A 17,992-nucleotide genomic window follows, 5' to 3' on the forward strand; every position below is an offset into this window, starting at 1 on the left:
AAATAACAGATCAATTTGGTCTTCAACAACTATTTTCTAAACATGTGGGGGATAATCCAGCAGAGAAGTGGATACAAAATTTAAACACTGTGAATTTAAGCGTAAATCTGGACCATGAAGTTCCCACTTGACCTACTTCACCAGCTCTTACTTTGGCCATAGAGCTAAAAAAAAATCTGTAGTCCACTGAGAACTCATTTACATTCAGCTGAGACCCGACATGGACCAAAGCAGCAGTCCAAAAACAAGAAGGGGAAAAATGCCGCATTACACAGTGAAAACAGATTATAAAATATATGCAGCATGCAAAAGTTTAAGACTGGGAGTGATGGAGAAAAACATAACTGTGTGGAAAATGATCCACCCAGTGAGAAATGTTTGTATCCCAACCAAAAACCCTTTTAGAAAGCGGTGACTCATCACACTCAGAAAAGCACCGGGTCTGTGTGCTCGACTGCTGCTGTAAATATATTCTTTTTTTTTTTTTTTTTGCTGTAAATATATTCTAATGCTATGCTGTTTTTGTCACTGTTAAAAAATGTCATTGTGTGTTTTGGTGCTTAATGATAAAATCGTTTCATGATTCAGTCGACATCACTGCTTTGCTAAATGTTGCTGCCTCACCTAAAGCGACGGCAAAATATCAAAACAACACGGGCTTGATCATTGAAGGGAAACTTCTTCTAATATAAACTTTCAAGAAAGATTAGTACCTCTAATAAAGTGGCATTCATGACCCGACTCGCTTTGCAGAAATGCACTCAGTTCTTTGACTAGCTGCTTAATTTGTCTGCATTTTTCTGCTCTTTTGAACAACTTTAGATAATTATGGCTTTATTGTAAAAAAATAAAAATAAATAAACCCCCTCCTACACCGACTTTTTCACCACAGTAAAAAAAAAAGAAGTGACAAAGTCTGCCAGCCACTCCAGAGACATTATCCACTCCTTGAATTAGCAACCTGAGTTCCAGTGCCCTACTAATGCACATTCAGCTATTATGGCCATTAGCTGCACTGAAGCTTTTCCCATTAGCACAAATAAAAAAATATCTGCTACTACAAAAACAGATTGCTTCCTGTAATCAGAGGGTTATTTTAGAAATTAGCACAGTCGAAGCTCCACTTATGGTTGAACTGCTTAAACATTTGCTGAATAAAATCTAAAAGTCATTACACAGCCAGTTCCACACGTCATTTAAAATACTAAATGTTGTCAAAATATTATGTGTATGCGGGAGCCAAGATGAAAATGTAATCCATCATTAAAAACCTCACTTTAAATTATTTGGTAGAAAAGTTGAAATCATAAACGCGCAGAGCGAGGAGCTATATTTAACGAGTTGGTTTTATTATTCTGAGGTTCTCGGGGCATCATTAGTTACAGACTTAGCCACAGCAGCATGAAGCCAAAATTAGACATCTTTTTTTTGGGGGTGGGGGTGGGGGGGGGGGGGTGCATCAAGCAGGTGCACGTCCACAAACACAAAATAAAGCGCGCGTGTTTCAGCGTCTCCCCGTCACGCAGTTTGGTGACATATTTAAAAGATAAGAAGTGGGTTACTGCAGCAGCTTTAATGCAAAGTTTCCTCTGACAAATCAGCCTCTTCATCTTCACCCAAATTAATTCTCCTGATGAGTCACAGCGTCGGGCTCCAGTTAATCACAGAGCGGTAGGAAAGACGAGGCCCCAGGTTTGGCACAGACAGCCTTGAAGAAAGCAGTTCTGCATTTTGATATCTGTCATCGCCTCGACTTTTTCTAAATTAAATAACACGTTGCAGCTTACACGTGAAAGGAAAAACAGGAAAATTGACTGTTACACACAAAAGCTTAGAGGAGTGGAAACATACCACCAACACACAAAAAAGTAGGAGGAAACACAAAGTGAGTTTCTCACCTCTGGATCTTCTGGGAAGATGTTGTCCACCAGTCTTTTGTACCGAGGCCTGAGCGCCCCGCAGCAACCACAAACCCCTGAACAAGGTGACAAAGAGAAAACAAACAGAAGAGGGGAGTTATTTTTACACAGAAAACATAAAACAAACATAAAATCAGTGTCTTTGCTCGTCCTTTCAGTGAAAGCTCCATTTGCCTCTGCTTTGTTTGTGTAAATTAAATAAAAAAAGTAATAAAGTAAGTTTCATATCAACTATTTACACCAAGGTTAAAACTCAACAGGAGTGTTCAAAGTGCGGCCCGGGGGCCATTTGTGGCCCTTGGAGTGATTTTGTGTGGCCACATTTGAAGTTTAAAGATGGTATGATTTTGGCCTACAGGCACAAATTTTATGATAATTTCTTTATATACTTTTTAGGTTTAACAGCAAAACGGATTAAAAAGTCTCAAAATGAGCAATATTAAGTTCAATACCCTTTGGCAATAAATTAGAGTTGCATTCGAGCCCATAAAAATCCGACCAGCCCCAGCCTGTAGCCATCATTTCCGAGCTCCACCCAACCCGATGAATTAACAGTAATTGCAGGTTCGAACCCGAAACCCCCCCCAACATTTTTAATTAGGCTTTGACTGCTTATATAGTTATTAACAGTCAGCAGACGCATGCGGCTAAGAGGGCAGAAGATCAGAGCTGAGGGGGTGTTTGTCCTTTTATGGCCGTCAAAGCACATTAAATTTGTGCTTCTGTCTGCATTCTGAATTATTCAGACACGGACCCTACTACTCTGACATGTCAGATATTTGGGGATTTCACCCGTTTGGGTCGTCGGCCGCGCGCGTCCGCTGAGTGCAGCGGCTGAATGAACGTCCGTTTGGGCTGATGGATCACTGCCTGGCAGTATAGTCCCATCTCAAGCTTAATTGAACTTTTTTTTTTTTTACCTCTTTCAAGGCCGGTCAGTGCGCGGTCAAATGGCTGCATGCGGCTGGTGATTGTACGGCAATCCATATTGCCATATAATTGGATCGGCAGCCGCATGCAGTCACTGAAGCAATCAAAAGCCCAACAATGGTTCAGCCTGCACAATAAACACATTATTATGGCCCGACCCGGCCCTAATCTGGGTCGGGCTCAGAGTTCAGGTTAGAAATGACAGCGCATAATTTAATAAAATCAAATAAATTAATAAAATGTTAACGATTATGAAGCTTTTAATATTTTGGATCTACAACAATTTAGAACACCTTCTCCACCAAAATGAGTAAATTTTGTCCATTCTCCAAAATATTGTTTACGTTGAATTAAAAGAAATCACAAAAAAATATGTACGCTTATTATTTTTTAATTCACATTTTTTGTGGCTCGTGTCTCCTTTCATCTTCAAGGTTTTGGCCCACATATGAAAATGTTCAGACACCCCTGCTTTAAAAGTACCGGTACTTACCATAGTTTCATCTAATGAGTTGGTTAACACAGCAATAATACTGTAATTCACACTACATATGGTACAGATGTTAACTGCATCATCATAAAGCTGCTGGAAAGTCAGACACTAAAATTAAACTCCCTAAAAATAAAAACGGTAAATGCAGCCATTAAATGAGTAAAACAACATTGAACCACCTGAAAACAGTTAACAATGTTGTGTTTATTTGAGACATGCACGTGAACATGAATCGCTTGTGGCAGTAAATATATACACAGTATATATATATATATATATGTGTGTGTGTGTGTGTGTGTATGCAAAGAGGAAAATGTCATGTCTGTCTGCAAATATAGTTCACAGCTTCTCCCCTTCACAGGGTTTGTATGGACGAGACACGAGTCGTCTCATCTAAAACCTTGACTTTAACACCACAAATAATTAAAACAGAACAAGCTAGAACAATTAAAGGCAGAAAAATGAACAGATGTCTCTTTCCAGACAGCCTTGAACACAATATGAACAGAGATGTTTCTAACCGACTTTTAGGAAAAGGCAGCCAGAAGGAGCTCAGACCTGATTGGATGAAGAAACTCAGCAGTGGTGAGTCATAGTGCTCAGGGAGAACAAAAATATACAAAGAGGAATAATTTCCTAAAACCCCAAATGAATCCTTTAACCCTTCGCTTAGTTCTACTTATAAAACATAAACTCATTGTTTTCAAACCTTCTCGTGAGTTTCAGAGTCCTAATATCTGAGGGGAGAAAGTGGGTCGCTGTGATGTCAGCACCGCAGCCAGACGATGGATATAATGATCTGACACTACAGACAGGGGAAGCAAAACATTATCTGCACAGCAAACAAAAGCAGAATAATATGAAGACTGCTTTCATTTCAGTCCTTCCTTCCTAGCATCATTTTTTTTTTATTATTTATCCCAATTGAAAATAGAAATAAAAGTCTCATTATGAACAGTTATAGCTGTTACACTGACTGAAACCCTTTTCACCAATGTGCACACTGACTCGTCATTAACAAGATCACCAGCTGCTCAGTGTCCACTCTGGTGCAACAGCATATTCACCTGACTTATGGTGAATTCTCCCTTGGCCTGACGGCAACACAGTAAATGTGTTGTTTGTAAAACTCCCTTTTTTTTTGCACCTACACTGCACACCCACGCTACGGGTATGGCCACGGTGCACTTTTGGAGTTTTGTGCATTGCTGCCTTGCCATCGTGCCATCATGCCATCATGCCATCGTGGTTCAGCCCTTCCAGCCTCAGGTTCAGGCTCCGGCTGTCATGGCAGCCGTCTCCATGATCCTCCATCTGCCTGCATGGACTGAACTCTACGGACCTGTTTGGTTCTGCGGGGAAACCTTGGATGTTCTCTGTCTGTCGGACCCAGCTCTGGAGGACAGTCTGGGAGGGCAGCTACTGTGGTCATTATAACCATCAAGCTGCTAACGCGACCTGCTAACGCTGCTAACAAAACCATGCCACTAACCTAACCACACCTCTGATGGTACCATGCTGCAACCTGGACCATGTTGCTAAGATAACTTCACTACTAAAAGAACCACTCTGTCAATAAGAGCATGCTGCTGTAGATTTACTGTATTTCTTTTTCACTTCTGTGGCCTTGTTTTTATATTTTTGTTGCATGCTTTCGTATTTGTTGTTGCTGTTTTTTTGGCGAGTCAGAGACGGTTCTTGTCATCCTGAGCATTTCATTGCATTGTTAAACTTGTGTTCATTTTGTATATAACAAATCAACCAAACCTGAGTTGTGTAAATGTTTATGAAACATCCACACTGTCGTGATCCATTTTTCTTCCATACATTTTCCAGCATCTTTCTCATTCCACAATTTTTGTGCTATTTTAACAAATCAAAACGTTCAGCTCGTTCAGGAGAAGGGTGCTACGACTTTTGGTATTTGTGTAATTTCAACTTTTTGAAATATTTACCGGTAGCCTTTTCTGCCATTGTTTTTCTCATAGAAAATTAATTGAACTCATTTTTACATCCCTCAAATCTTTAGATCTGTTTACAACCTCTTACTGCTCCTTTCACATTTTGTTCTGCTTCAGCTTCTTTCAGCTTCCTTGTGCAAATTTAAACATTTTTCAGCTACTTTCAGCTAATTTCCGCTGTTTTGTGATCCTTTTAGGTCATTTCTGCTAACTACAATATTTTTGTGCTTCTTCTAACTTCTTTCTGCTAATTTCAGCTTGTTTATGCGTTTCAGTTTTTTCCTGCTATTTCAGTTCATATTTAGCCGTTTTTATGCTAATTTTAGCTTTTTTGGCTAATTCCAGGCAGCACGGTGGCACAACTGGTAGAGCTGCTGCCTCTCAGCGAGCAGGTCCTTGGTTCAAACCCCGGTCCAGGGGCCTTTCTGGGTGGAGTTTGCATGTTCTCTCTGTGCATGCGTGGGTTTTCTCCGGGTGCTCCGGTTTCCTCCCACAGACCAAAAACATGCATGTTAGGCTGATTGGTAACTCTAAATTGTCCCTAGGTGTGAATGAGAGAGTGAATGGTTGTTTGTCTCGTTTGTCTCTGTGTGGCCCTGTGATGGACTTGCGACCCGTCCAGGGTGTACCCCGCCCCTCGCACAGTGATGGCTGGACATGGGCACCAGCGACCCCCGTGACCCAAAAAATGGAATAAGCGGGTAAAGAAAATGGATGGTTGGCTAATTCCACATTTTTTGCACCCATTTCAACAGGTTTCAGTTTAATTCAGCAAAAATATGCTCTCTCCACTTCCTTCTGGTAATTAAAGCTTCTTTCTGCTGTTTTAGCTACTTTTCAGCTGAATTTTTGATAATTTCAGCTTTTTCCAGATAATTTCCACTTTTTTGTGGTCATTTCTGCTTCTTTCACTGGGCAAACGTGTTCTTTCTGCTTTATTCTGCTAATTTAAGTTTGCTCTATGCTACCTTTTTAGCATTTTTAGCCAATTTCAGCAGTTTTCAGAAAAATTCAAGTTTTCATGTCAATTTCTTCTACTTACAGCCTAAATGACTTCCTTATGCTAATTTCAGCTTTTTCTGCTCTTTCAGCTACCATTTAGATCTTTTGATGCTAATTTTAGCCTTTTCAACTAATTACTTTTTTTTTTTTAGCTCATTTCAGTTCTTTCCACTTCTTTCTGGTAGTTTGAGCTTCTTCAGCCTTTTCAGCTACTTTACAGCTTTTTTTTTTTGGGTTGCTAATTTCCTAATTTTTGTACTCATTTCTGCTTATTTAAACCCAATTCAGCAAATATGTGTTCTTTCTGCTTTCTTCTGCTAATTTAGGCTTGTTCTTTCATTCCAGCTACATTTCAAAATGTTTTATCTAATTTCAGCTGTTTGTCAGGAAGTTCCTTCTGTAATAAACATTCACGCTGCATTTTTGCAGGAAAAGCAGTTTCTCTAGTTTGTTTCAAAAAGCAGGCTTCAGCCCAGCACAGACAGGGATGAGTCTGCTTCAGGATCAACGCTTCTCTAGGAACACACCCAGGCCCCAGCAGAGACGAGATTACTCAGACCAGCTGCCAGCTGATCCTATTTGTCCCCAAAAACCACAGTATTTATCCTCAAAAAATAAACAGCAAAATGTGTATCTATACCATGCAAATCATAGAAATAAACATGACTGAATTACTAATACACAAACTCTGCACTATAGCGTTCACACATTTTGCATTGTGCATTTGTAACAACAAAAATACTCATAAACAGATTATATTCTCACTCTTGCAGGATCCGATAACCGCAGAGAAAGAAAACGGGAATTAATTTTATAAAAGCCTGTTTAGTTTTCATCTGTGAAAGTATAATGGTTAGAGAAGCAACGCCTAATAAGAACCCTGCTACATTCAATACATGACTTTGATGTACAAGATTCCTAAAACGTAGTGAATTAGGTCACTGTCCGCATTAAATTTAATATTAAGGACATGCTTATAGAGCATTGATTATATTTTAAGTGTGAGAACATCCTTTAGACTATACATGGACAACATATGGACAGAGGGACAAAGGTGGCCCTTGGACAATCTCCATCTGGCCTCCAATATCCTTAATTGAGCTAGACAAATTGTGGAACAATACTTGAGCACTTTTTATTTTATGTGGGTTTGTTTTTATCCTTTATCATTTTTAAATGATTGCCTGTATATAGTTAACATGTTCCCAAAAAAAAAAAAACTTTTAAAATAAGTTGATGAAAATCTGCATTTTATCAGTGAAACTTCAGAATCAGAATCAAAATAAACTTTATTGGCATTGTAACGAGATACATTGCGAATATGTATGTACAGTCGTCCGAAGATGGGCGGAGTGCACGAAGCTGCGGCTAAAATAATTAGCGTGGCCTTCTTATTCTTATTCAGAATAATATTTTGCTTAGGTGAGAAAAGGAAAGAAAACATGAGGAGAGACAGTATAAAAAAAGATCTCTCACACCGTGTCCTAGACAGGGCACAATTTGAGGCATCAAAAAAACCTACCACAGCAAAGCAACATAAACAGACGTTATACATTTACATATAGGCGTTGAAAACATTGAATTTTTAAGGGAAAGTCGTAGCATAGTCCAGAGTCCCCCCTCAGCTATTGTCCAGATAAGAGGTGACGTTCATCTTCAGCTCAGTTGAGGTTCTGTTACATGTCCACGGCCTTGGGGAAGGGAGGGGTGAGGAAACAGTCAAAGCATCTTTGTTGTTTTCAAAACATTCCAGGAGGAGTTGAGATAAGTCCGGCATCAAGGCCACAGTTTGGGTCAGGCAGAACTCGTAATTGTTGTTTCGGCCTTTAAAGTCTCGCTGGTACATGTTCTCTGATGGAAACTCAAAAACAGCCAAATTGATCCTTTACTCCAAAAGTCGAGCTCGCAGCTTCTCCAGATTATTCCCACCATTCATGAGTGCTGCCAGGGAGATCACAGCTCCACATTCAGTCCGAGCACTGTCAAGCTTCAACACCTCCACACGAATTTGTAGACAACCAGATTCCACCAACCCAAACAGTAGAATCTAGTCGTCATCATGAATCCAATTTGTCCTTCAGAGTTCAGAGGGTCCTCCTTACCCTGACTCCTGTCGGGAGAAGTTGATCGATTTTGTTGAGAGACCAGCTGATCCTTCCAATTAAGAGGTATGCAGGAAAAAAAGAGAGGCTTATTTTTAAGGGTTCACAGGACAAAAGAGCGCAGCAGGGAAGCGGGTGGGGGGGCAGAGAGGGAAAACACGTCTGGTTTCACCGTAGAGTAGCAAGAAAAACAAGTCAAAATAAAATATCTTGGTCAAATACATGTGAAACTTTTAGATTAAAATAGGCCAAAACATTTGTTTTGCTTGGCAAGTCGTATGTGTTTCAAGAATTAGACGAAACATTTAAAGATTCTAAAAATCAAACATATAGCCTTTTTTGGGTCATATTTTAATATAATGTCGTCACAAGAGCCAGTTTACAGAAATCATGTTTTATATTTTTAGAAGGTATTTGGGAGACAGTTTTACCACGCATGCTAATAACTGTGCTATAACAAGAAAAAGCCTGATGATACCTTTCAGATTATCCATCTTAAACAACATTTATTTTTCAATTCACCATGTCGTCCTCCGACTGGTTTAAACAACTCGATTTGGCCGACTAGAATCAAAACGATGCTGCTTTAGATGAATGGCTCCAAAGTTCTCTGTTGTCAATGACCAACACCTGGAGAAGTCCAGGAGCTTCTAAACTCCTCAGTAAAGTACACCAGCTTGGTAAAAGCTCAGTGCTTTTGATAAGTTCACTTAAACGCCGCAGCAGGAATGGTGTTAGGGGCTTATCTGATAGAGCTGTGGGTCTATTCATAGCATTTCCCCTCTCTCCTCCTCCTCCATCACTTCAAACACTAATAAACCCTTTTCACCCACTTCCTCCACCTCCCTCCCTCGTCTTCTTGCAGCATCGGACAGGCGTTGGAGTGTAGGAGTCACTGATGAATTAATGAAAGCGCAGCAGGTCCCCGGCAGAGACACGGAAAGGTTGGAGGACAAAAAGAGTGACAGAGACACAGACGGGGACAGAGAAAAGGATGCAGATGGACGTGTGATTGGGGACTGAGATGCGCTGCGTGAGTCACAGATTAGTGCGACTTATCGTATCTTCTCTGTCCAGTACAAATCTGCCCCGTCCTTTCTGTTAGCTGTGGATCAAACAGACTTTTTTGGGAGGAAGAGAGGTTATCTGAGAGGAGAGTTTCTACTGTAGTGAAGTACACCGGACATAAATTTCCCAGCCCAGTGACTGTGGTAATTGATGGGATGTTTCATATTCCAGTGGTGCACAGAAAACCGCATATCCTTCTGCTGCTTGGTGATATGCAAGTTATGTTCCTAGGTAACGCTCTATGTGAACAAACTGACTAAATGACGGGCAAATTACACAATTTTTTTTTTCCAATAACAAAACCAATTGATAATTTCAGGCAGCTCAGGAACCTCCATGATGTTAATCACAAATATGGCTCGCTGTGTCACCAGATCTTTAACACAACCACTTAAAAACCTTTTCCACCTCGGGGTGGTGGTAATTTCATAATGCGTGTTAGAAACTCAACCTGACTCACTGCTGGCAGAGAAAACCCCGCGAGTTGCATTCAGCTGGTGCAAAATAAAAAAAACGAGAAAACAAGAAGAAAAAAATAAGCCGAGCCATTTTGTGTGTCTGTTAATGATGGGATGGTGTGGAAGGGAGCCCAACAGGGTGGGTGGACAAGGATTCACATGACAACGGTGAAAAGCACCGAGTATCTTCTCACGACTTCCACCCACTCCGCATAGCAAGCTGACCAACACGTTGGGTTTTTTTTTTGTTTTTTTAGGGGCTAGACACCAAGCTCTCCTTCAGTCCCATACACACATTAACCCACACAAACATGGACGCTCACACTTTGGAAGCCTTAAAGCAGAAACAAATAAGTCACTTTCAGATATAACGAGTATACTAAAGTTAGAGCCACCTTGGTCAAACGTAATTTGACGAGATTATACGTTAGCACTCAGAAGGAATACATACTGTGGATGACTCAACTTTATCAAACAAAATTTAGTTCAACGTCTGCAAAAGTGACAAAGTTGGAGCCACTTTTGTGTTGACTAAAGGTGGATTAGTTGTGGCAGCCATCTGAATTGGGTTGACTCTAAATGTTAAAGTTTTAGAACAATAGCCAATAATTACTTTCTGAAATCTTCGTTAAAATCTGTTTGGTGGTTCAGGGGAATTTCTGCTAACAGACTGACAGTGTTGACTTTACCAGTTAATGCCAAAGCTTTAAGCAAAGATCATGCACAAGAAAACATGGAGTTGACTCCAAAAATTTATTGGTTGTAGATGTAGACGCAACGACTACATTCTGAGAGTTTTGATAATATTCGTCCACTGATTTATATTTTCCTAATGCTACAATGTTTGGACATGTCCAGAGGAGAGACAGTGGGTATATTGGTAGAAGGATGTTAAAAATGCATCTGCTAGGAAAAAGACAGAGAGGAGATATATGGATGTAGTTAGAGGACATGGACGTAGTTGGAGTGAGGATGCAGAGGACATGAGATGGAGGAGGAGGACTCACTGTGGCGACCCCTGAAAAGGGAACATTGTGGATGTGTACACCTGTTCGAGGTCGCCAATCCACTTATCGCCACAGGAAATGAGCCAGCCAATCACAAATCTATTTTTATCCTCCCACCAAAAGGCAGGTACATTAATAGATTACACAATCTTTTTCACCCAGGATGTCAGCCTTACAGTGCTGCATTAGGGTGAGCGATTGGATTACAGAGATGAAATAGCTTGGACACACAAACACCCTTAACATTTTAAATCCATAATAGCTGTCAGAAAAATTATTTTTCAGTGATTTATTTTTTTTATTTATAGTATGTATCATGTATGAGTCTACTGCATAATTTGTAATAACTGAGTGAAATCAGCAGCCATGTTTTGTTTACAACAATTTGGAATGGTTTGTTTACATTCGACCATTGACGAACACACGCTGGACATTCTCGGCACGTGAGATATTGAATCAGTAAAAAAAATCCCCCTATGTAAACAGAGTCAGAAGGAGAACAATGGACTCAGAAACGACAGGTCAAAAACTAAAAATGCAAAGTACTTCCATCTTTGTCTGAGAGGAAATGGTGACTAAAAGCTGGAGGAACGAGAGTCAACAGAAGTTATTTTGGGGAGGAAGTTGATCGGTGGAGAGTCTTAAAGCTAAAGTTGGGGTTCAGATCAGATTCAAATGCGCTGTGCTGAGATATTCCAAACTATAACGAGAGAATTTCCATACGTGATTGCCGAATTTAGTTGTAAACGAAGGTGGGGAATATTTGCCGTTTTCTGTCACAACTTTTACAAACATCCTGATGAGTTTGAGTTACATTAAACCCCCAAAACAATTATTTAATGTAGAAACTTTGTTAGAAGTACTAAATAAAATTCAAAAACACTGAAAAATTGTATGATAGCTCCTACTGCTTTAAAAGCTAGACATATCCTTGTGTATGAATATGTGAAAGAGACCAATCTGTAAGAGGTTTAGACTTTCACCTAGAGTCATAGCATTACTGATGAAGGCCACAAACATTAAAAAGCAGGGGGTCTGCACATAAATCTGTTGTCACCCCCCACATTGTAAATGCACCTGCATATGACATCCTAGTCACTTCTCAGAAATTCACGCAGCATGCAGACCATCAGGGTTGTCATTATATAAGAGGGAGGAAGGGGAAGGGATAAAATCTGGCTATTTTTACATCTGCAAAACATCTTCGAAAGCAAATATGAGCATACAGTGGATTATCTCCAATGGCAGGATGAAATAAGAGCAAGGTGAATAAAAAATAGCCAATGAAGATGGAGATATTAGTCATTCAGGTTGGGGAAAAACTGTGCAGGAGTTGAAGGGGGGGGGGGGGGGTGTTCAGAGACCAGGCTGACAGGATTATGGGAGCATGACAGAATGAAAAATGTATTTTGTCTCTCAAGGAAGGAAAGAATGACAGATATTCAAACATGTTGCACGCACAACAATCAGATCCATCGTCATTCCACCAGTTAGCCTCATCTACTACGATGCCTATAAACGTGTACAGACGGGCTTGGTTGGCTGAATCTTTTCTTCAGCCAGCAAATCCAGGCAAACCGAGTCATATTCAAAGCACATATTCAATCCTGTGTGGGTGGCAGCAACCACGGCTAGTATAAACACACAAACTGATGTCCGAACCCAGCTGCCAACTAAGTCTGAAGCCTTCCTGACCCACTATGAATCAGTGACAAACAGACTGAGCTAACTCAAACAGATTCATTTCTTTTTCATATTAAAAACACCGAACAGACCGTCCATCTCGCAAATTAACTTTTGAAAATTCATTAGCCTACAATAAAATAGGTCTTTTATAATCAATGTTAACATAGCAACATTTTTGTTAGCACTTAAAAGCACAGAAAACTCTCTCTTGATCTGAAACACCCCGTATACTGCAACTATGATCATCATGACTATCAAAAGATTATTCAAAGAGAAGAAAATTAAGCATATATACTGTAAGTTTAAACTACATCTACACCATCTACACATTTAAAGAAACCATGGCACTCCTTCAACTATAACATTAGTAAAAGAAATGTTGATTACAGAAAATGTACATCTTCACAGCAGCATCTTCTCCCAGTTCAATAATTTCACTGAATGGTTCCTCGTAAGAGTCCAAGTTCCCACAATGCAGATTCAGAAGACGTTACACTGACACAAGCGGCAGTTCACTACAAGGAAGGTGAAGAAGGAAACACGTTCTGGAGAATGTTGTAGAACTGGCTGAAGGCTAGTTGATTCACATTGCTTGTGCTTGCACAACTTAGGATAAGCACACACACACACACACACAACCCCCCCCCCCCCCATTCTTACCGTACATCGATCGTGATGTGGGAATCTTTCACAACAGAGCTCTCCTTAAAGCAGCTTCAGTCCCTCATTCAGACACACCGCTGTGCTGAGAGGCACTGGAAATACACACAAGCCTTCCTGTACACACACACACACACACAAACACACACACACACAGAGCGCACTCTGGGATAAATGCCTGCACGTGTGCATGGAGCTCAAAAGCATATGAGTGTGCTTGGCGATTGGTGCAGAGCACCGCTCGATGCTGTGAATTACACACAAACACACACACACTCCCCCTGCCATGCAGGCTCACACTAGGCATGCACACTTGCGCACACACACAAAAATAAGAGGGCTGAAAGACAACGTCATAAAGAAGCACTGCGTAATGACCTTGGATCCCCCCCCACCCCCACCCTGTTTCTCCTGCAACTGCTTTCCTTGTCAGCAGAGCAGCGCAAGAATTTACAAGCATACAAACCCTCATCATGTTAAATAAATCAGCTGCAGACAGAAAAGAAAGATGGGAGTGATGAAGAACATGAGATGATGGAAAAGGAGAACACCTCCCTCTCGTGGAAACTCCTTCCACTCTGAGCAGTGTCATTGTTTCTCTTCATTAAAAATACTCATCCTTCACACCTGATTTTGCTTTTTATCTGTGCCTCAGAGCTTATGTAACTTTTTGGCACACTTTCGCCCATTTTAAAACAACCAATTATCTTTTTTCTTTATTTTCTTAAAACCGGAGAACATTTATAATACAATACATACAATGGTTGCTCAGTCAGTAGATGCATTAAAACTATTTTTAATCTGAAGCCCAATAAAATGTGGGGACTGTAAGCAGTGTGATTACTTAATAATGCACCTTTTGCATTTATACCCACTATACCTGTTTATCAACTAAAATAAGATGCTGCACACCTTTTTATTCATTTGGAATTAAAACATGAGTCCAGTCGTTTCAATGGTACTCTTTGGATTTGTGAATTGAAAACCATAAAAGTCAGATCTTACCATTTTCCTTCATCTTCTCTAAAAACACTGCAATAATGTAACAATGCTTAGCAATTTCACATCCACTGCACTACAGAGATTATGACTGTCTGGACCTCCATGACAAGTTACAAAGCCACAGCTGTGACAAACATAAAAAAGGAGTAAGTTGATTATTAAGTTGCAGACTAACACACACATCTGCAGAAGAATCAAAAGCATGATGCTGCAGTGACATAACAAAAGCATCTACAGTTAAATAAATCAACTAATATTTTACATATCTAGACAGGACGATAAAGCATTTCAATCGCCTCGATCGAAGTCTTGAAATGAGATATAAACAACCTCAGATTATCACATGATTTTTGTCACTTTACTGATCTGGACCATATGTTTACAAGATGCAATAATAAAAATTAAAAAAAAAAGACATCTGCAGTGTTTTCAAGGAAGAAACTGCTGCTGCGCTCTAAGCTTGGAAGGGTAGAAGAAGAAAAGCATTTCCTAACTTATTTTGTTCTTTCATTTTTGAAGCAGCGGTTAAAATAAAAAATAAAAATAAAAAAAAGTAAAATGATTGTTCAGAAATGACAAAGATTTAAAATAGTTGCCAAGCCTCCAAAAAGTAACTGCCGCAGTAAATTTACCAAGGTCAGATTGTAAAATTCTCAGAGAACTTCAAAAAACTCTCAACGCTGCATTGTAAAGTTTACATGCTTGAATGAATAAATAAGTACAGCTCCACAATTTGTGGTTTTAAAAATATACAAGGTACTTTTTAAAGGCCATTTTAGAAATAAATAAATTAACAGCGTTTCCCCTAACATTATTCAAAGAGGGCAACTCGCCCTGTCAACAGAACCGAGCACCCTGCCTACCAAATCCTCCACGCAGCTCTGCCACATCTGGACAGGGAGCGGAGATTGTAGCAGCTCAGCTTAGACTCCAAACTGTGCGCAATACAAACATCCCCCCCACCCACCCTGTCCAGAGCTGACGGCACTAGCATAGCGCTAAGCAAACCAACCTCCGAGCACAATACATACAATACAATATAGCGTTGCGCTTCTCTTCACCCCAGGTCAAAAATCGCCGCTGCTAACGTAGCACTCCGCTTCTGTCACAAACCCCACCCGTTAAAAACCCCTAAGACACGAGCGCCCTCCCAACACAAATAACCTAAGGGCAATATTGAATAATTTAATTAACAAACAAATTAAATTTTTAAAAATTACAACAATTCCCCTTAAAATAATTCTTAGACAGTAAAATTTTTTTTTTTTTAAATTCAGTCCCGAGTTTTGAGGAGACCATCCAGCCCGCCAGAAGCGGTGGCCGAAAACAAGGCTTCATTAACGAGTCGTCGGCGTTTGGACATGGAGTTTCTTTGTTTCTTTTTCTTTTTTTCTAAATCCCTACACGTGGACAATGCCAGTTGTTGTTTTGTTACTCGACTTTTACTGAACCGGCTGACCATCAAACGGCTGCAGCCCAGTCCATCCGCCAACAGTGACATGTTTTCACAGCAGAAGTCAGCTGTAGAGAGCATTGGAGCGCTCAATTTTTCAGCCTGCATGCATGTGGAACTGCTTTTTGTACTAAATACTTTGCTTTTGCACAACAAAAGTGTGTTTTTGCTCTTTACACCTGAACTGAAACTATTTTGTCAGACAAGGGAAGAAATTAAATTCAACACAAACATGCACCAGCGTTGGACACACTTCTTCCAGGTAAGTTTTAGCATCAGGTCGGTGATTTTCACAGAGGCTCTCAGATGTAAGTGTGGTGTATCTCCTAGTGAGGTAATATAAAAACCAAAAGTATAGAGAGAGAGATTTTTTTTTTTTTTTTAAGCATTACTGAAAGGAATGCATTCCTGCGGGATCAATAAAGTTACATCTTATTGTATTGTAATTTATGCCAAGTTTGGGATCAAAAATTGCATTTATATGGGATTTCAATAGGGTCAAGTTCTCCCCTAAGGAACACTGGAGGGTTGTAATGTTACTGTGAGGTTATAGAAACATTATTATTGAAGGATTTTTAGGCTTTGTCAGAAACAGTTGTGTTTATTGACAATAAAAACAAACAAAAACAAATGTAAATGCATGGCAAATTTTCCCCATGAGATGTTCAAAATGTAAAATTATATATATATATATATATATTATTCAGTAATATTCATTCAACAGGGGTGGCTCAGTTGGTAGACGTGTTGCCTCTCAATGAGAAGGTCGTCGGATCGAATCCCGGCTGTGGGTCTTTCTGGGTGGAGTTTGCATGTTCTCTCCGTGCATTATCAGGTCTCTCTTGTAAATGAGTCCTCGAGGCTCAATGGGATTACCTGTCTAAATAAAGGTTGAATGAATGTGTGGGTTTTCTCTGGGTACTAGGTATGAGCGAGAGAATGAATGGTTGTTTGTCTCGTTTGTCTCTATATGGCCCTGTGATGGACTGGAGACCTGTCCAGGGTAGACAGGAATGGACAGATGGACGGATGGACGGGTGGATGGATTGATTACAATTTTCAATTCAATTAAATTTTCCACACATCAGTTTAGAATGAAGCATGGCTATACAGACTGACAATGAGTCCTAAAAAGAGCAACCTATGGAAACTTGTTACAGCTCATGTGAAGAGGAAACGCCAACTGCAAAACATACCACATGTGCTTGGCTGCCACAAACTGAGCCACATCAAAACTGGGTGAAAGAACTGAAGACGGAAAATAATTTAATTTGAGCAATTAGTGAAAAGAGATTGAGACAGGAGCACTTTTCTTTGTGCATCATCTTTCTGCAGAATAAAACTACCACCACTGCATTTTACTACAGCCTGGATATGCTTTAGATTAAATGCTTTAATAAACATCTAGCACATAGGTTGAATTATTTGACTTATTTATAGATTTTTATACTTTATACATAAGCGTTTCTTAAATATCTGATATTGTGGTTTTCCTATTCTTGCATGCTCTGACCAATATTTCTAATAGAAAAACAAATACATCTCTGACAAAAAAAAAATCCTGACTTTAATATTTTAGTAAAGTTTTATGATTTAGTCAATGAATGATGATAATTAAGAGACAGCTTTGAATAATTTTATCAACTTCACAAAACAAAGAGCTTGATTAAGACTCCTAATAGAAATGTTAATTTGCTACATTTTTAATCAAAAGTATTTCCAAAGAAACCCTTCTTATTAATGTCTCGGAGCCAGAAAGAGAACAGAGGAGATGGTGTTTTCTCTTACCCTTGCCAACACGATTGTCCAGAAGGGTATGATAATCCAGTGCCAGCCTCTGAATGGCTGGGACATCAGGCGGAGGCAAGGACATGGCAGGCAAAAAACACACACACTGCTCCTTTCACAAACTCAGCTGCTTTTAAATCAAAGTCAAAATGATCCAATAAAACTACAGCTGTCAGGCAAAAAAAAGCACATCTGACACTTAAAACTACACTTCACACTTATTTCTATTCAAGCCTGAAGGGGATAAATAACTTCTTCAAAAAGTTTCAAATCAGCACAGACTCACAAAATCACCACGAAGCCAAAGCGCCGCCTATCCAAGTCTCCTTCGTTTTTTTTTGTTTTTTTTATCTCAGTGCATATGCAAGTTGTTTGCATTAGCTGAAAGATTAGCAACGAATCCTTCATCTGCAGCTCTGCGCCCACTGTCATTAAATATCTCACTGACACAATGGACCACAGT

The 17,992-nt window shown here is 39.8% G+C and overlaps 1 protein-coding gene across 1 annotated transcript in view; it reads right to left on the reverse strand.

The window, feature by feature from the left end:
- Positions 1-17,992, reverse strand: part of LOC119418201 (protein EFR3 homolog B) — a 42,357-nt gene that overhangs the window by 19,133 nt on the left and 5,232 nt on the right. The window contains exon 2 of the mRNA XM_037685457.1: positions 1,899-1,975. Coding sequence (XP_037541385.1) covers positions 1,899-1,975 — 77 coding nt within the window. The remainder of the gene's footprint in view (positions 1-1,898; positions 1,976-17,992) is intronic.

The sequence above is a fragment of the Nematolebias whitei genome, chromosome 12 (assembly GCF_014905685.2).
Source record: "Nematolebias whitei isolate Nwh7 chromosome 12, NemWhi1, whole genome shotgun sequence".
NCBI classification, from domain to species: Eukaryota; Metazoa; Chordata; class Actinopteri; order Cyprinodontiformes; family Rivulidae; genus Nematolebias; species Nematolebias whitei.